Source organism: Peromyscus californicus, unplaced genomic scaffold, assembly GCF_007827085.1.
Source record: "Peromyscus californicus insignis strain IS unplaced genomic scaffold, ASM782708v3 Scaffold_9__1_contigs__length_137607984, whole genome shotgun sequence".
NCBI lineage: Eukaryota > Metazoa > Chordata > Mammalia > Rodentia > Cricetidae > Peromyscus > Peromyscus californicus.
Genome location: NW_026294617.1, coordinates 75,692,101 through 75,712,153, shown reverse-complemented (window position 1 = coordinate 75,712,153; position 20,053 = coordinate 75,692,101). Strand labels below are relative to the sequence as shown.

At 45.0% G+C, this 20,053-nt stretch overlaps 1 protein-coding gene across 21 annotated transcripts in view; it reads left to right on the top strand.

Annotated features, from left to right (window-relative positions):
- LOC128105326 (myomegalin-like) overlaps positions 1–20,053 on the top strand; it is a 198,778-nt gene that overhangs the window by 116,314 nt on the left and 62,411 nt on the right. For 4 of the 21 annotated variants that reach the window (XM_052730369.1, XM_052730366.1, XM_052730381.1 and 1 more), the window contains exon 1: positions 13,619–15,149. The exons of 9 other annotated variants lie outside the window; for them this stretch is intronic. In XM_052730369.1, coding sequence (XP_052586329.1) covers positions 14,040–15,149 — 1,110 coding nt within the window. In that variant the 5' untranslated portion in view covers positions 13,619–14,039. Of the gene's footprint in view, positions 1–13,616; positions 15,150–20,053 lie in introns of those variants that run through there. 8 more of the 21 variants (XM_052730388.1, XM_052730375.1, XM_052730365.1 and 5 more) reach the window with 5 other exon arrangements.

Here is a 20,053-nt window from a genome sequence, read left to right as displayed (position 1 = left end):
CACCAGCAGCAGCCTGGAAATTTGGTTCATTTATTGTATACAGCATGAACAAGGAAGTGGGTTAGCTAATCTCTGTAGGTTCTCTGTAGGAGAGCCGTCTCAGGCTGCAGTCATCCAGGGTGAGGAAGCTATGGCTGATAGTTTCGGTACCTACTGAATTTAGCTAAAAGTCAACCTCTCAGCCGGGCGGTGGTGGCGCACGCCTTTAATCCCAGCACTTGGGAGGCAGAGCCAGGCAGATCTCTGTGAGTTCGAGGCCAGCCTGGGCTACAGAGCAAGTTCCAGGACAGGCGCAAAGCTATACAGAGAAACCCTGTCTCGAAAAACCAAAAAAAAAAAAAGTCAACCTCTCATCAACATCCCTACTTGGACCAGGGGAAGGTCTTGCCGTTCTCCTGAGCCTGGCCTAGGGGAAGGCCTTCTGTTCCCATGAGCCTGAGGCACTGGTGTCCTTGACATGTCTGTGCTCCTATCAACAGAACACATTCACCCAGCACTTCACCTGCCCCACACAGTCTACCACTGGTGGAACTGTTTTAGAAGGTTCTAGATGTAAGGCCTGGCTGGTAGAAGTAGGCCACTATGGGACCAGGCCTTCAGCTATAGTTCAGCCTACCCTTGGGCCAAGTTCTCCCTGCTTCCTATACCACTGAAATGTAGACGAACTGCTTAATGCCCCCATTGCTATGGGCAGGGGTCACTCTGGCCTCCATACCCTCTCCGCCTTGAAACTATGAGCCAAAAGAAATCCTTCCTCTGCTGACTCGCTTTTGTGGGCAATGGGAAAAGTTAACTACTGTGATCTTTCTAGGCAAGGGAGCTGGGTACAGTGGCTTGGAAGGTAGTTAAGGAATTAAGGGTAATTGCTGCTAGCAAACATTTGATAAGTATGGGAGAAGGCTGAAATATGCAATTGGGAAAGCCCATAAATACTGAGATAAGGACTTTATGATGTAAGCAATGAAGAATTTTTTTAAAGCAAGAGAAATAAAAAACACATAGTATGCATTTTAGAAAGGCAGCCCTAATGAATGCCCTAGGATTGCCCAGAGAGCAGGTAATCCCCAGAGGTGCAGCTTCTTGAGAACAAGGTATGGCTGTCCACGGCTATTAACTGTTCCACCAAGTGAATTCTATGAGTTAGATAGGAGTAATAGATATTTAAAATAGTTATAATCACATTTCCTCTCTTCTCGGTATATGCCAACACTGCGTTTAAGATGCCTGAAGCCTGTGCTATGGGCATCCTCCTGCCTGCTAACAGTAGCAATGTCTTAATTCTATTGTTATTATATCCACACCTCTGTCTGCCATGGCAACTCACACTAAAGGAAGAAAAATTTTCATTTCTAAACTTTCAGTCCTGATTTCCAGGGGCTAAAGAATCCTCTTCACTGTCAGCAAAACCATCTCATAATCTCCAGCTGATGCTGAGTGACCAAAGTGCTCAAGATCTGAGCTGGAGTTTACATCCTTTCCGCTTCTCTCCCGTCTTCACAATTGGAACCACCACGGTTGGCATATGGCCCGTAGAGGAAAGGAGAGCATACAGATCCTGCACCTCTAGGTTCGAACCGTCCAAGCGAAAAATGCTCATTTACCCCCGGTCCCATTCACGAGCATTTCTCATGTGATTACTGCAGTATGAGAGGATGGATCGCATATAATCTGAGTAGAAGAAGTTTCGCTTCAGAACCTTTAGTCCTTCCAGTGTTCTGACTGATCCAAAGACTGATCTGCCACAGCTGTGCTTTCAGTTCTGAGTGAATGAATCTACTAGGTATATAGTAAGTAAAAGAACTAAAAGAAGCAGTAAATTGATAACAAAACACCATCCAGTTAGTTTGGCACTTGAAACATCTGGCATAAATCCATTTCTGTGATAAACACTATAACCAAATGTGACGGGGAAGGGGAGGGTTTATTTCATCTTCCAACTCTCAGAACTTTACTGAGGGAAGTCAAGCAGAAACGTGAGGCAGAAATCTGGAGTCGGGAACTAAAGCGGAAGCCATGGGAGCGTGTTGTTTACTGGCTTGCTCAGCCTGCTTTCTTATACCTCCCAGGACAACTTGTCCACAGGTAGCACTACCACAATAGGCTGGACCCTCTAGTATCAATCATTAACCAAGAAAATGCCCCATAGACGTGCCTACAGGCCAACCTTCGGGAGTCATTTTCTCAGTTGAGATTCCCTGTTCCTGTACCTGTCTAGATTTGTGTCAAGTTGAAGTCCTGCTCAGTCATGCTGGAGCTTCTGATCAAAGGCTCTAGACAGAGCAGAGCGTCTTTCTCGGGATGCGCTTTTTTATGGGATAAACACTAATAACCTCTGTTGGCCATGGTTTTCTTCTAGCTGTTCTCAAGACACAATATTTGCAATACCCTTGGCTGTTTACTGTTTCTCCTTCTCCTCATTACAGAGGGATAGGGCCAGCCTGCCGCAGGATGGGAGTTTTAGAGGAGACAAAGAAGGGCTTCCTCACTCGGAGCGCTTGTTCAACAAGCTTAAATAGCGTGTGTCAATTGACCAATATAATGTGCATTACAGCAAGTTAAAACAGGCGCTTCTGAAACTTATTATTTGACTCAATTAACTTTACTAACTTTTTAGCTGTTTCTCCTTTCTGCCCCACAGCATCCGTTTAGTGAAAGCATATCGGTACAATATATATGATAATCTGTTAACTTTATACACCGATTTTAAAATGCTCTAAATGTGTCAAGTCACTGTGGCATCACTCCAGGTTTGCCTCTAGTCCTTCTGGATGTCCACTCAGGTCCACAGAGTGTCGCCCGGGTACTTAGGAGCTCCCGCCCTCCCCCCCCCCCCCCTACCTGTTTTGCTCTGGGCAGTTGGGAAAGTCAAGAGAGTTAGCAGAGCCCTTTTCTCTTCCCCAGTGAAGGGAGCAGGAGTCACAGGTAGCCGCTCTAGTTATTGATACTATTCCTTCTTACAAAACAGTAGATGTTTTTTGCAAAGCTTTAAAAAGAAACCCAAACCGGGGGGTGTGGAAGCAGGGGAAATGGCGTACTTGGAAACAGAGGTCGGAAAGAATTCTCGCTTTGTATTTTTCCTGTATTTTCTCTAATAACAGATAAGGAAATTTTATTAGCATGTGATTTCATTGTGGACACAGAACAGCAGAATTGGGGAAGGGTGCTTGCTAATTAAATAGGACCTTCTCACTCACACAGATCTGCAGACCCTCAAGGCTTTGCATTCATGCCTCATTTGCACTAACGTAAACAGCACTGCTTGCAGTCAGGCATATTTCCTAAAATAGCAAACATTCCAGTGTTTCCATGGAGAGATCTGATGTGGAAGTCAATGCAAGAATGTGCTCTGAATGCTCACGGTGGAGAATGAAAACCTTGCAGGGATGCAAAGCTTAGGCAGTGCCAGACAGCTTCATATAAGGGGATTTTATTTATTTATTTTTTTTAAGAGTAGCTTTTCAGCTCCTCTTCCTAAGCTGATGCATGTCGGACAGGAGACTTGTTTATAAACCCTCACCCAGCATTACTGTCTCCAAGCCATAACCTTCATCAGGAACAAGTCTCAGGAGTAAGAGTTCTCAGCTAAAGCAACCACAGCTTTGATACTTGGAGCTGCAAAGGAGGTAGGGAATTAGGGGATTCCATACAGCTTTGTCAGCAGTATTTACATGATCGCCAAGGGTACGGATAGTCAAGACAGAGGAACACCAGATGATGGGGGTTAGTCTTTGTCCTTCAGAGTTATCATCGATGAAAATCACTTAACGGGGAAAATATAAGGCAACAGAGAAAGGGGAAAAAATCATTGTGAACTGGGGTAAGCAGCAAAGATTTTGGTCTATAAAGCATGAAAGGGATTTAAGTAAGTGGAGACAAAAAGGGAAAACATTGGTGTATTCATTGGATGGTTGTTTATGTAATCTAGAAAGATACTATTGTTGGTTATGCCTCCGAGCTGCCCCTCGTGGCTGGTCACCGCCCGCGGCGGCCATGCCCGCGGAGGAGCGTGCCCGCGGAGGAGCGTGCTGATTGAAAGAATCTTAGCCATGGTTACCTTTTTAGAGCTTTATTGGGTGGGGGGGAGACAGAGAAAGACAGAGAGAGAGAGAGAGAGAGAGAGAGAGAGAGAGAGAGAGAGAGAGAGAGAGAGAGAGAAGGGGGGGAGAGGGAGAGAGGAGGACCGACGGGGGGAAGGAGCGCAAAGGAGAGAGGGGACAGAGAGAGAGCCCACAGAGGGCTCAACCGCTTTTTAGGCTGGGAAGCCGGCGAAGGCTGATGACGTAATTAAAGGACGTAAATAAGGACCAAAACCTTACATCCCAGACTTTCCCTTATTATAAAAAAAAGCAGGTAGATGGGACTAGGGGCGTCGTTCCTCTCAAAAACTGCTTCCAGCTGACTTTTGGACGTTGGTTGGCTCTTGGGGGAATGGAGAAGGGGAGTCTTCCGAGGTAGACAGGCGTTGTGGGATGCTGTCTGTCATCCGTTTGCTCTGGAGACATGTATCCCTCTTGGCTGTGGCTGGGAACTTTCTGTTTGACAAGATGCTGGTGACACAGAAAAAACTTAGAGAGAGAAAAGAATCATTATTATTTTATGTTGACATTTATCTGAGGTAGATCTGGCCTGTCCCTATGGATTTTGAAACATGTTAAGCTTTATCAGAGACAGATTATTTTAAAGTACCTGTTTCCTTTACTGGTTCAGCATCTAGGAGACAGGTGATCAATTGTTAAAAGCATCTCATAGTAATAGATGTTTACATTAAAGTCTTTTTGTAGCGCCCAGACGCTTTTGGGTCTGGGGGTGTAAATACCTTTTAGCTGCTACAGTTTTTTATTTGATGATCTCTGGTCTCCGGTTCTGTGGTGGTCCTGTACCATTAGCTGAACAGTGAGTTAGAACAGGAAACTGGGAAGAGAAAAGCTTGTGGTACATGAGAAATTTTTTTTTTTTTTTTTTGGAATTAGGGACAAGGCAAAGACCAGGGCCCTGTCTGTATGCACATGAGAAACACAGGCAGTGGATCTGGAATGAAGCAATGAGCTCTTATTTTAGGTGGAAATCTTTTTTTATTAAGTAACTCTGAAAGTGCAATTAAATCAGGTGAGGTGGTAAGGCTGTCCTCTGTACCCGACAATAAAGGAGAGGTGGCATCCCAAAACTCCCAGGACTGAGTCAGTGGCTTTGGTGTCCAGAAGGAAAGAAACAGATCGCTTCCCTGCTGCGTTCTGGGTTCCCTGCCATGTCTGTAGCCAAGCCTAGGTCTGCTGAAGGTCTTAGCTTGATGTACCCATGCATCTTGGTGCCTGGGGGCAGTCAGCTGACTCTGTCTTTCTAGGTGGCACTTTTAACAAGGCTGTCGATGGCCTGGCAGGGCATTCTCTAGCCCGTGGCCTTTTTCTCACTTAAAACAGGGACCCAACAGCTTTTGGGAGTCAGCGAGTGCCAGCACTTGGCAATTTTGTTTTCGGGCTTTTATCTCTTCCCTGGCACACCTTAAATGCCACAGATGACTCTTTTGCCTGTGGGGTCAGGAGCCTTGCTCTGCATATGCTTAAGTTTTAGTCGGGGAGGTCTGGGGAACAAGAGACGGATTTTACTCTATGTCCTGAATTTTTTTTTTTTTTTCCTGCTGATTGATGGCTTAAGGACAGCTTTTGGAAGATCTGCCAGTAGGCAGACTATAAACCGATCCTTTTTGGAAGACTTGTCTGAGGCTATAAGCTGTTTTTTTGGCTTAAGAGCCATCCTGACTACTGTAAACTTATTTGTATGGATCTTAGCCGCTTTTAGATCCGTCTGTGCTTCTCAAGGCAGTTTGAGATGAGTGGGTGGAGTTCAGGTGAGTTAGGGCGAGTCCTAGAAGCCGCCCAAGCCCGCCCACTTGAGCCCGCCCACCGCCGGCGGAAGTCAGACAGAAAAGGTTGCACGTGGAGACTCAGAAGTAGGGAAGGAGCAGGGTTTCAGAACTTTAGCAGAAAGCTTGGAGATAAAGTGACTCTTATTTGCCCGTTCTCTGGTAGAAGTTCCCGCGACTCTGTTATGCGGCCAGATTTACATTGTTATGAGACCAGGTTTACCAGTGCCCGCCCCTATCCACCAATATATCCGCCCTTTTGTCGCATGGGTGTAGCTGAGAGAAAAAAAAATAAAAAATTAAAATAACAAACCGGGATCAGACTACAATCTTGGGCGTCCCCAAAGAGTGGAGAGAGATCCATGAATCAGCTCAAGTTCACCATCCTCTTCGTCAAGGGATGTGAAGGGCTGCAGCTGCACCGCATTGATCCACCCGGTAGACCAAGACAGCATTTACTTTCTCGTCAGAAACGGAAATGTGCCGGTGCTGGTGCAGCTCGAGGACAACCCCTGGGGTGTCCGTCGCAAATAATATAGCTCAGACTACAACCGCACGAGAACAGAGGACTTACTGTGGTGAAGAATCATGGCGGTGGCGGTGTGGGGGTCCAGCGGAGGCGGCGAGGGACGCGCGCGCGCTCGCGGTCTCGCGGTCTCGCTGGATGGGGGAAGAGGCGGCAAGCAGCAGCAGTCAGCAGGTCCTCGGTGTGCGGTGGTGTATCCGAGTCACGGCACCATTGTTGGTTATGCCGCCGAGCTGCCCCTCGTGGCTGGTCACCGTCCGCGGCGGCCATGCCCGCGGAGGAGCGTGCCCGCGGAGGAGCGTGCTGATTGAAAGAATCTTAGCCATGGTTACCTTTTTAGAGCTTTATTGGGTGGGGGGGAGACAGAGAAAGACAGAGAGAGAGAGAGAGAGAGAGAGAGAGAGAGAGAGAGAGAGAGAGAGAAGGGGGGGAGAGGGAGAGAGGAGGACCGACGGGGGGAAGGAGCGCAAAGGAGAGAGGGGACAGAGAAAGAGCCCACAGAGGGCTCAACCGCTTTTTAGGCTGGGAAGCCGGCGAAGGCTGATGACGTAATTAAAGGACGTAAATAAGGACCAAAACCTTACAACTATTCTAAGTATTTTAAGAGTGCTATCTTAGTCCATTTAGGCTGCTGTAACAAAATGTCATACCCGGTAGCCTAAAAACAAGAGAAACTTATTTCTCATAGTATGGAGCGCAGGCAGAGAGTAAGGAGAGGGTAGCACACAGTATGGCTGCACTGGCAAAGGACTCATTCTCATTCTAGTAGACAGCATCACACAGCACAGGGTTCCCTCATAATACTCAGGCAAGCCAGTTTCTAGCTTAGGAGCGATTTCTTTCTGGAAATGTTCCGTTTAATACTTTGGACCACAGCTGACTATAGGTAACTAAAACTGTGGAAAGTAAAAATATGGATAAGGCACACTGTAGATAAGAGGAAGATGGCAATCTGCCTTCCCTGTGGTAAATAACTTCAAGATTTTCTTTCAGCATGAAAAGATTCTATCATCTGTTTATTTTTTAATGCATTCTTTGAGAATTTCATGCGTACAATGTGTTTTGATCATGTCCACTCTGAACTCCTCCCCTTTAATTCTTCCCAAATTCTGCTCATTTCTCCCACCCAATGTCATTTCTTTTCCTTGTCTTTTTTTCATATAACTCACTGGGCTAAAAATCAGTGCTACCCAAATGCATATGACTAATGGAGCATGGTCAACCTAGCAGGGATCACACCCCTAAAGAAAACTGACTTTCCCTTCCTCAGGAAGAGGCAGGCCCCTCCCCCCTTCAAGCTGGACTATTGACTGGCTTGAACTTGTGAAGGTCTTACGCCGTGAGTTCAGGAGTGCAGTGGTCCTGTCATCATAAATGCACGTGCTGTGGAATAATCATTTTGTACTCTCACTGGTCTAATTAAGAGCCAGCTGGCCAATAGCTAGGCAGGAAGAGGTTAGGTGGGAGAGTGAGATTGAGAGAACACTGGGAAGAAGAAAGGCAGAGTCACCAGCCAGACACAGAGGGAGCAGGATGTATAGAAAATGAGGTAACAAGCCATGAGCCACTTGGAAGTTCATGAACTAATAAATATAGGTTAATTTAAATTCTAAGAGCTAGTTAGTAAGAAGCCTAAGCTACCGGCCAAGTATTTATAATTAATAATAAGTCTCTGTGTGGTTATTTGGGAGCTGGCTGGTGGTACAGAAACTTCCGCCAACATGCATGCTCATTGGCTCACATATCTAATACATATATAACAAGCCCTTCCACTCACTCTTAAGGTGACTCTCATATCTACCATACCCTTGTCATTTCTACACCAGAAATTATTACTCTACACATATAAATAGCTGTGATGGCTCTTCAGCAGATCATCCTGTAATCATCCAGAAACTCCCGACATTGTATTCCATCTGTGGCACAGCCCAGTTTCCTAAAATAATTCCCTTCGTTCAATTCTCTGCTCAAGTGCATGACATCATGTCCAAATTCTTTTGCTTTTGTCAAAATACTGTAACTAAGTGCTACTTGCTAAGGTCCTCTGTGACAGTGTGTTATACAGTTGGACCTCAATACCTGTGAATGAACAGCTGCAGAGGATTAGATGCAGAGAGACGCATATGGATGCTCAGCAATCCCCACTTTCTCCCTTACTTAGAGGCAAAAATGTGTTCACCCTGACTTCCTAGAATACTACTCCCTTCTTTGGCCGGAAGCTTTCCTTTGTCCCTCCTTTCTGACAGCTGTTCCACATGTTCCTCCTGCCTCCTCCGACTTTCTCAGTCCACACTAGTCCCGGTGTTTTTCTCCCACACCAGATTGTGTCTGTACCATTTAGTTAGGCATTTATTCTAATTACCTCTGCCTGAGGGCTCAGCAAAGCCAGAGAAAACATCAAGTTTGCATACATTCATGTTGACTGGCTTACATACTTAATACATACTCCAAGTTTTATTTATGAAACTATGGTTATTTAATAACTTAATGCAAAAGGATCTGATGTTTACTATCATAACTTGGATTCTGCTAAAATGCATGACTGCAATCTGTAGATATACCAGAAGTCTGCTGCTTTTAAAGCCCAAGTTTCCAAATACTGCATTAATCAGTGGAAAGCACCATTGTTTCTAGTTTCCAGCACACAGAGACCATGTACCGGTTTGTGTGTTAGCACTAAGCCTAAACGGCTTTACTTGAATACTCTTTATTTCATCTTCTTGTTCTTCTTTTGTTTGTTTGTTTCATCTTCTATTCCTGAACCATTTTTGTGGTGGGACGAGCTTTAATTAATTAGAACAGTTAGGACATCAAACCCAGTACAGCTGGTTTGGAACATGGGGATTTCCCACCTCTCATTCCCTTGGAAACTCCCTCCCAAGCCAGAATTAGATGTTAGAAACAGCTTTGTTGCCTTACAGTGGATACAAAAGTGGTGCTGGTGATTCCAAGGGAAACTTCTTAGACTCTAATACCTAAACAGGGATGGTACCAACAACAAAACAACCAACAAAATGCTACCACAGTAATACTTGTCCACCACAATGGAAATACAGTCCTCCTTCCTTTTTTCCTTTTCTTTCTGATTTTTTGAGACAGGGTCACCCCCTGTTGCCTGGACTGACCTAGAACTCACAGTGTAAGCACAGGCTAGCAGTGCCAATTCGATCTTCCTGCCTCAGCTTCATGAGGGCTGGGATAATATGCTGGCAAGAGCCGCCATCTCCAACTATGGTATAGTTTTTTAAATTCAACATTAATTTTGTGAATAGTTCTTTGAAAGATTTTTTTTCATTTATCTATCTACATAATTTCTGGCCTTTTTTCTCTTTCAAAAATTATTTTATTTTTATGTGCATGTGTATATCTGTGCACCACGTGTGCAGTGTCCACGGAGATCAGAAGAAAGCATCAGATCCTCTGGAACTGGAGTTACAGAAGGTTGTGAGGCACCCTGTAGGTGCTGGAACTGAACCTGGGTCCTCTCTGAGAGCAGTAAGTGCTCGTAACACAGAGCCATTTCTCTAGCCTTTCCAGAACTTTTGATGTTTACTGAGTTGTTTTCTGAATCCAACTTAGTAGTTCTAGTTCAGTGATTTTTAAAGTACAGCTCTCAGATAGCAGCATCAGCATGACTGGGGAATTTGTTAGGAGGTCCATGATTGGATAAATCTGTATTTTAATACCCCGTCCCCAAACATACACACCTCATTCTGATGGGATACTAAAGTCTGAAAACTGTTGTATTTTAAAAGTTCATATTGTCCATTAGGAATCTAAGGACCAGATGGAAGTGACGTTAGCTTCCTAAGTAGTAAGTACTAAGTTACTAAGTGCTTGTGAATGTGCTCACCAGTCATTTTATTCTTTCTTTTTTAGAGATACGGTCTGAATGTAGTCAAGGCTAGCCTCCATCTCACTATGTAGCTGAGGACTACCTTGAACTCCTTATCCTCTTGCCTCTATCTCCCCCAAGCTAAGATTGTAGGCATGAGCCTCCACACCCAGGTTGTTATCATTCATTCTCCTCAGGAAAAACTACTGGTACAGCCCAGTGATAACTCCACAATAAGAAACCTATTCTCAAGCTTTCTATTTGTGCATTCAGTAAGTTTTAGAAGTAATCATTGTATATTAAAGCATCACAAAAATCTTCAGCCTCACCTTAATCACATACATTACTTCAGTCTTAAATGCATGGGATGCAAGTGCATGGAACTGTGTTTTCTAAACTTCATATTAAACAAGAACAAGATGGTATTTTCATTTGCAATTGGGTCATTTACAGAATGTCTTCCAGACTGTGTTTTATCTCCCCAGTTTTTAAAGCTATTCTGTGCTAAAGTGGGGATTGTTTTCTGCTAAAGATTAAAAGCATTTAGGCAATGCATGTCTACATTTTACATATCTATTTTAGTACCATATACTTGCATCAAATCTACAACTCTAAAAGTGCTCGATTTCATGAGCGTTGGAAGCTGCACAAACCCATGTACCCATCATTCAAGACATGGCAGAGAAAATCTTTACTGGCCCAGAAAATGTCTTTGTCTTCTGTCTTAGTTAGGGGGTTACTGTTGCTGTGATGAAACACCATGATCAAAAGCAAATTGGGAAGGAAAAGGTTTGGTTTACCCTTCCACATCACTGTTCACCATTGAAGGAACTCAGGATGGGATATCTAACAGGGCAGGAACCTGGAGGCAGGAGCTGATGCAGAGGCCATGGAGGGGTGCTGCTTACTGACTTGCTCCTCATGGCTTGCTCAGCTTGCTTTCTTATAGAATCCAGGACCACCAGCCTGGGGCCAGTGCACCTACAATGGGCTGGACCCTCACATATCAATCACTAGTTAAGAAAATGCCCCAAGGCTTGCCTTCAGTCAGATTTTTATGGAGGCCTTTTTCTCAATTGAGGATCCTTCCTCTCTGATAACTCTAGATTATTCCAAGGTCATATAAAACATACTCATTTTCAGTCCCCAGATATAACCATTATTAATTTGTATATCCCTATTTGAGCCTTTGTCTATATTGAGTTGCCCACACTATGTGTACATCATGCAAGTTACAAACATTTCCCTTTACTTTCAAGTTTTATGGCTTAGATCTAAGTAGAACCTGGTATGTTAAATTGACACAGCCTTTGGCTTTACCTCTGGGGTCTTTTCTAAATTTAAAAGACATTTAGGGCTGGAGAGATGACCTAGCTGTTAAGAGTACTTGTTTCTCTTACATAGAGGGCATGGATTCAGTTCCCAGCACCTATATGGCTCATAACCATCTGGAAGTGCAAGTTTCAGGTCTAGAGAAACCAACTCCCTCTTCTGAACTTGCCTGCATGTATATGCACCAGGCACATATGTGGTGCATATACTTTCGTGTATATACATACATGCATGAAAAATATTCATGCACATACAGTTTTTTTAAGCGAAAAATTTTTTTAAGAAAATATTTAATGAAAAAAAGCCCAGAAAATTAAAGGTGATACCTGAATATTCATTGGTTTAAATTCAAATGATTCATAGTCTATAGAATAATATATCTTCAGTTAGTTCCTTCCAACCCATTTTGCTTCCTTCTAAGGAGCCACTGTTAACTACAAATTGTGATGAAGATGACCATAAGGATCATAAAATGCTAAACTTATTGTAATGTTTCTTCTAAGTTTTATTTTTAAACTTTAGGCTTCAAGATTTTTTTTTTTAATCTACACTGAATTACCTTTTGACTATGATCAAGTGATTTTAAATACCAATTATCATGTTAGGTAGGGCTAGTTCTGGTGTGGTAACTATCTATTTTTCGATGTAATTTTGGAGTATTTTATCTAGGGGGGAGTAGAATGCTCTTTGCCTGTCCATCAGTTAGGGTGAGTCCAGAAACCCTTGTATATTTCAAAGATTGTTGCTCAGTTTCTTATGACTTTCAAGCTCACATACCTAGAGGATACAAAACTGCAGCTGTTTCCTTGGAATTCCATTTTATGATCTTGACTAGAGGATCAGAATCTGTGTCTTTAGATGAAATTATATATGCAAAGTTACGTTGCAGACAAAGCTCCAGGATTTTGTTTAGGTGATTAGAATAATTACAACAGCCCCGGTCTCACAATGTTAGAATTCCTAAGTCGGTTAGGGACCTGAGTTCCTGCTCTGGGGGAAATTCAAGCGGTTCCTGGGGATAGGGTTCCTCCTCTGGTATTTGCCTCTCAAGTCCAGAAGTGAATTCTTAACCCACAACAGTTTGTGTTACCACCATCTCAACCAGTAGGTGCTCCACGTTCCCTTCCTTTGTGTGTGAAGTTCAGTACACAAGGGTGGGGGCTTAACTGCACGGTAGTAAAACCCAGTACTAACTGTGCCAGTGAATTTCCAGCCCTAGTTCTGAAGTACTTGAGTTGAAAACATTCTCAAAGAAGCCACTGTCTCCCCTCTCCATGTAGAAAAGGAGGAGAATTCGTGATACTCTCCACTCAGGAGGCCTCAAGCTTGACAAAGCCCTTTCTCTTGTTATCTTTAAAATCTTGATTAACAGATGCAGTCACCCGGAGTTTGCTGGTCTCTCTCTCTCTCTCTCAGGTGCTTGCATTGTGCACTGTCCATGCCCCACTCCCCACTCCATAAAAGGACAAAACACCTAGGCCAGCTAGGCCTAGCCACCCATCCCCCCAACACAGATGGGAGAAACGCTAGTCTCCATTCTTAGATCCATCCAATAGTAGGGAAGGTTCAACCTTAGCTTGGCAGCGGCAAACTCGCTCCACCTGCCTCCTCTAGTTATCAGGCCCTCCCCACCCATCTCGGCCGCCTGGGGCCTTCTGACCCCAGAGGCAGACCGAATTAGGAGAGGAGGTGGGGCGGCGGCCGGAGAAGGCGGTGGCGCAGCGGTACCTAGTGGCACCGCCAGGCCACGTCCAGAGTACGTGGCACTGGCCCGTGGACCGACAGGGAGGGGACTGGGCTTTCTCCTCCCTGGGAGGAGCCTCAAGGCATCCAGCAGAGGAGGGAGATTCCTTGAAGGGATCAGGGCGTGCGTTTGGTGAGATCTTATCAGAGTAGAGCAGCCCGGCACTGGCCTGACACCTGGTTTTCCACTCTCCACTCGGAGACAAGCCCGCGTTACCGGGATAGCTGGAGAGACTGGATTGAGGGCGGGGGCGATGCGCTCGCCAGCCCGCATGCGCAGAGCCGCCGCGGTCGGACTACAACTCCCAGAGGAGCCTCGCGGAGGCCGCCTGCCCCGGCGCCATCTTGAAATCTGATGCCTCATCGCCCGGGCTTTGCGTCAGCCCTGAGCCTCTGCAACAGTCCGGGAGCCCTGCCTGCCCGCCCGGGAGGACGTAGAGGACACGGCGGCCCGCCGGAGAGACAGCTGTAGGGGCCTTGGCAGCGTCGGCGCTCGGCTCGCATCCTGTCACTCAGCATCCCCCTCCGTGTTTCCGCGCCCGCCCCCTGCCCGAGGGGCGGGGCTGGCCGTGTGGTACCCAGAGCCTGCGCGCTCTGAGGTGCGCCCCTACCCAGTGAGGACCCGGGGCAGGACCATGCCAGCCACAGACAATCAAGGTGGGAAGAGGAACGCATCCCAGAGCCAGTGAGCGAGTCGCAGCTGGGGCCGTTACAGAGAAGCTCGGCACCCTCCCGGAGTAAAGATGAAAGAGATTTGCAGGATCTGTGCCCGGGAGCTGTGTGGAAACCAGCGGCGTTGGATCTTCCATACCACATCCAAGCTCAACCTCCAAGTTCTGCTTTCCTACGTCCTAGGCAAAGATGTCACTCGTGATGGCAGAGCCGAGTTTGCTTGCAGCAAGTGCGCTTTCATGCTCGATCGCATCTATCGATTTGATACTGTTATTGCAAGGATCGAAGCCCTGTCTCTCGAGCGCTTGCAGAAGCTGCTGCTGGAAAAGGATCGCCTCAAGTTCTGCATCGCCAGTATGTATCGGAAGAATAACGATGACTCTGGCGAGGAGAATAAGGCGGGGAGTGGGACGGTTGACATTTCCAGCTTGCCAGACATGAGGTACTCTGCCCTGCTCCAGGAAGACTTTGCCTTTTCAGGGTTTGAGTGCTGGGTTGAAAATGAGGATCAGATTCAGGAGTCACACAGCTGTCATGGTTCTGAAGGCCCCGGAAACCGACCCAGGAGGTGCCGTGGTTGTGCGGCTTTGCGGGTTGCGGATTCTGACTATGAAGCCATTTGTAAGGTACCTCGCAAAGTGGCCAGAAGTATTTCTTACGCCCCCTCTAGCAGGTACTCTACCAGCATTTGCACCGAAGAACCAGCATTGTCGGAGGTTGGGCCGCCAGACTTAGCAAGCACCAAAGCACCCCCGGATGGAGAAAGCATGGAGGAAGGGACGCCAGGTTCCTCGGTGGAATCTTTGGATGCTAGTGTGCAGGCCAGTCCTCCCCAGCAGAAAGATGAGGAAACGGAGAGAAGTACCAAAGAACTTCTCAAGTGTGACTATTGTTCGGATGAACAGGCTCCACAGCATTTCTGTAACCACAAACTGGAGCTGGCTCTTAGCATGATTAAAGGTCTTGAATATAAGCCCCTTCAGAGTCCCCGAGGGAGCAAGCTTCCAATTCCAGTGAAATCCAGCCCACTTGGAGCCAAGCCTGGCCATATCATGACAAATGGAGTTAGTTCCAGTTTCCTTAACAGGCCTTTGACACCTGTGAGCTATCCTTTGGACCTTTCAGACCTACAGGAGCTGTGGGATGATCTCGATGAAGAGTATTTGCCACTCCAGTTCCAGGTATACACGATGGCTACATGCGTGCCTTTCTGATGAGCTGTCCATAGGTTTCCTGTGATTTGATGAGTTTCAGGATAATAATGTTCTAGGCTGGAAAAAAAAAAATGACCAATGGCCCATCTTGGCTATACTTTTGTTTTGTTTTTTGGTTTTTCAAGACAGGGTTTCTCTGTTTAACAGTCCTGGCTGTCCTGGAACTCACTCTGTAGACCAAGCTGGTCTCGAACTCACTGAGATCTACCTGTCTCTGCCTCCCAAGTGCTGGGAATAAAGGCGTGCACCACCACCGCCCGGCCCGTGTTGGCTATACTTTTTGCTCATGCCCCATTCAGTAAATGTGACTTACACTTAGGTAAGTTGCTTTTCATAAACCTTTTAAACATTATTTGTTGATTTTTCTATTGTCAAAATTGTGTATCTTTTACGTATCAAAAGATAAAGATTCTTTTCCTGTAGAAAGAAGACATTTCATTTCACTTATGGCACCAAAAGTCCCCCCACCCATTGATTCTTTTTTGCCATTTTTGTTTTTAGATTTGTGCATGATATCTTCCATTGTCTTTCTGTAAGAGAGTTAGGTTCCTGGCCAGTTCTCCCTGGAGCGTTAAGCTTTTCATTCCCCAGATGCCTCAAAATGGGTAGCGCCTAGCATAGGGTAAAACCTGTTAATCTCTCGAAGGAACATCTGGGCAATGCTTGTTATAATAACAGTCATTTGAGAGTCAATGGTGACTCGTTCATGAAAGATGTTTGGAAATTCAAATGTTGTCACTCATAAAGTTAAGGCGAAGACTGTACAGGCAGCTTTTCTCCTCAGCCCTCCGGGAAGGCAGTTGTTAGTAAGAAAGGGATTCACTCACCATAGTCTTGACTTTCTTCATGACTGGAGAATGAACTTCATTTGAACTATTCACATCCACCTAACGGATTGCAGACCACCCTTTTAAATTCAGCTATTTACAGGGACCAGGTAGCTGTTACTTTGTTTCCACAGCAACACTAAATGCTAGATTCAATTAACTTTGTAAACATCCTGGCACAATTGGCAAAGGTGGACAATCTAGAAGTCACTGGGAATCTTAGTCCTCAGTCAACAGGGGTCCAGAAACTTACAGTCTGGTAATGAGTGAAGTTGAGGTTCCAATGAAATGGGATTTTTGAGGCATAGTTAGACCGCATGTAAAACCTGTATACCAATAAGAACGTTAGCAGAAAGCACAAGGAATGTTTTAAAATGTATGCAAAACAGTGCTTTCATTACATGCCTAGCACCTGGGAGCTTCCTTTCTTTTTTTAATGGAGCCTCACTTCTTTTTTTTTTTTTCTTTTTTTTTTTTTTTTTTGGTTTTTCGAGACAGGGTTTCTCTGTGTAGCTTTGTGCCTCTCCTGGAACTCACTTGGTAGCCCAAGCTGGCCTCGAACTCACAGAGATCCCCCTGGCTCTGCCTCCCGAGTGCTGGGATTAAAGGCGTGCGCCACCACCGCCCAGCCTTGGAGCCTCACTTCTGTGTTTGGCCCAAACAGTGTTTCTGTGACCAGACATAGATGCTACAAATTAAATGTGGTATTCTCATATTAGCATCTGAAAATAGGCTGGTCATGATGGGGAAATAAGTTGTTAGTTTTCTTTTTGGTTTGTAGATACAAGAACCTTGAAAGCAAACTTTTTCCTACAATAGGACCATTCTGTTTAGTCATTTTGATTCCTTTGTTTAATCCTCCACTTAACCCATTGTATGTGTATTAACTGTCAGCAAGAAGATCCCTCCTGGTGGCTTGGCTTCCCTCCCACCCTCACCCCTACACCTCCTTCCTTATAGTAAGATAAACAGCAACAGTATATTTCTCTTGCTTACTGATACTATGCAAATCGTTTATTTGCCTTCTGTGGACACTGGCTCTTCAAATCATCTGCAGAAAGGTTTGACGTCTGGTTCTGGGTAGTAATTTCCTTCTTTATTTCCTGACGTAGAAAAGCTACGATAAGGGGGTGTGGTCCCTTAGTAAACAGCAATCCATGGAGCTCTGGGCCACTACAGGCTTCTTTCTGTCCAAATTCAAAGAGCACACCTTTGCTTCAAACCTTACAGTGGCAAGGCCTGCTCCCTTGGGACTATTGTGAATTTGTCCCACTTAAACCTTTGCTGTATATTTAGGTAGATCAGGCCCTTTGGGATATATAGACATTAGATACTAGTCAAAGGTTGGGTCTTTAGTTTTATGCTAGCTGTTGGTTCTTGTTTGTCTCTGATGATTAACAGTAGGATAGGCGATTATAGCAGTTTGAGATCTGTGACTCACTATTAGGATTAGAACATGCCTGGAAACATGCTGCTGATGCAGAGGTAAAAACAACTGCTCTTTAGCCTTGTGTTGTGTACACTAGGCCTGGACATCACTCTCATTTTTCAGATTGATGAAGCATGCATACTAACTCTGACTTGAAAGTAAGTAATTTGAAAGGACATTGTGGTTAGGTCATGGTCTTAGAAGCCAAGTAGCTGGGAATTACCCTAATGCTACTAATCTATGGATCACTGACATCGGGCTCTGTAGAATCTTTCCAGGACCTATAAGCTTATGTGCTTAGTACTTCACAAGAACTTAGTGCACAGTCCTGACTCAGAGGAACTTACTAAATGGCCTTTGGGCTTCTCTGAAAAGTCATTTTCCCTGCTATAAAAGAGTAAATGATGAAGAAAGGAGAAACAGACACCTCCCATGTCTTAAATCAGTCATTCCCAGAATCAGAAGTTTCCTGTGATTCAGGTTGAGACGTTCACATGAGATGTAGATTCCTTGCCTGTGGCAATCTTCTGCTTCAAAGTTGTCCCTCCTATATCCTTGTGTTTATGTACACGGAGGCGTAGAGACCCACATATATGTGAATATAAACGTGGGCATATAGAGAAACATATACAAGGAAATGATCTCGCTTCCAAGAGGGCTGCTGAAGGATTAGAACATTGCCTGGGAAGTAGGAGACAGGCCTGTTTTAGTTTGGTTTGTTTTTATGGGTCTCATTCATTAAGCACAAACCTTTGATCCCTAAAATGTTCCTGACGGTATGGTGAGCAGTGGGTTCATAGGAATAAAAGCTGCATCACCAGCTGCAATTTAGTTTTCCCTGGACACTTCTGGACCTTTTCTGTCACTTGACTATCTTAACCCACCTTATGTAGCTTTCCATTTCCTTGTATGTAAAGTGGGGTTGGAATGGCTGGTTAGCTTATGGCTTCCTTCAGAGCCCTAAATTCTCTGATGTAAAGTGAATGAATAGGACTACCTTCCTGCTGTTTTAATAGTGAAACTGTTCCCTGATCCCAGCACTAGAGATTTAGGGCTTGAGCCTGAGGTCTTGTTTATGCTAGGTAAGCATAACAGCTGCACTGTATTTCCAGTCCTGGAGTGAATTTCTTCAATTCTGCTTGCTATGGTTGAGATTTCATATTTATAGTGGACATGACCAGAGAGTTATTTTACACCAAGGAAACAAAAAGCCAGGTCTTATGGAGGCTGCTCTACCACCGAACCACTGACGGTTTTCTTTGTCCGTTAGAATTGTAGGTATCTATTTCGGTCATCGCTTGTGGCATGTGTGTGACATCATTCCTATTGCTCCAGGGGAGGCGTCTTGTATTCACAACAAATATCTCAAGTATTTCTGGGAGTCATCATCCTTGCTTCTTCTTCTCAGACCCCCAGTTGTCTGGAGCCACAGCACATTAACCGTCCCAGACCCATCCGCTTATCTCCTCACCGCTGTCTTTATGATCCAGCCACCTTTCACCTGCTTCCTGGCTGATCGCCTTTCTGCCGGGGCTTCTTGACTGTGCATCATCACAGAGCAGCTGGAGTGAGCTTTTGAACATGTAAATAGGATTGCTTTTCTGTTAGAAAACTCTGCAGTCAGGGCTGGGGACAGAGCTGCCCGAGGCCCCGGGTTTGATACCCAGCACCATCAAAAATAAAAAGTGAGTATATGAAATACTGCAGACACTTCTCATCCCGGTTCAGATGAAGCTAGCTGAATTATCCTCTCTGTATAGGAGTGTAAGACCTGGGCTGTGCCTCCCTTAACACTTGACCCTGTTACTCTGCTCTTTGTCCTGTGTGTTCTAATAAGGCCCCCATCAGCCTGTATCCCTCTGGTGCACTTGATCTGTGGCTAATCTGCATTGAAATGTGCTCTAAGTGTAAAATAGACCTCAGATTTCAAATACTTAAAAATTACAATATCTTATTTTTTATATTGATCACATTTGTAATGTTTTAAAAATATTAGCTTAAATAATTGTCAAAACTAAGTTCGCTTTTTAATTTATTTATTAATTCAGGGAAGCTATGAGAAAATTAAAAATTACACCCGTGGCTCACGCTGTATTTCTCTTGGGATATACCTTTCTAGACATACAGGCCTTTCTTCTCCAGGTTCAGATTCCGTCAGCTGTTCTCTCTGCCTGGCTGGATCCTCCGTTGCTATAGAATGACTGTCTCTTGACCCCTTCAGATGTCCATTTGGATACTGTCTCAGAAGGAGACCTCCTCTAGTTGATATAAAGTAACAGTCTCCAATTCTCCGTAGTACTTTCCTGTGTTACTACAAAGGAGGAACCACTAGCAGATACTCCATATTTGCTGATACTCTGTATTTCCGTATTTATTGTGTAGCCACCAAATCCAAGTGCTGTAAAGTCTGCTTCAAGAGCAGTCACTTTTGTCCTATGCAGTTTTTTTTTTCTCCAACATAGTGTGTGCTCCTTAGTGCTCAACAGGTATGTGTATTGAGGGAGCGGATGAAGTTAACGAGCTGTACTGAGAGGTGTAACCAGGGTAAAGGGGCCCACTTCACTCCCATGTCTCCTCAAAGCAAGCCTTGAAGTCCAGCTTCTAGAGGATGCTCT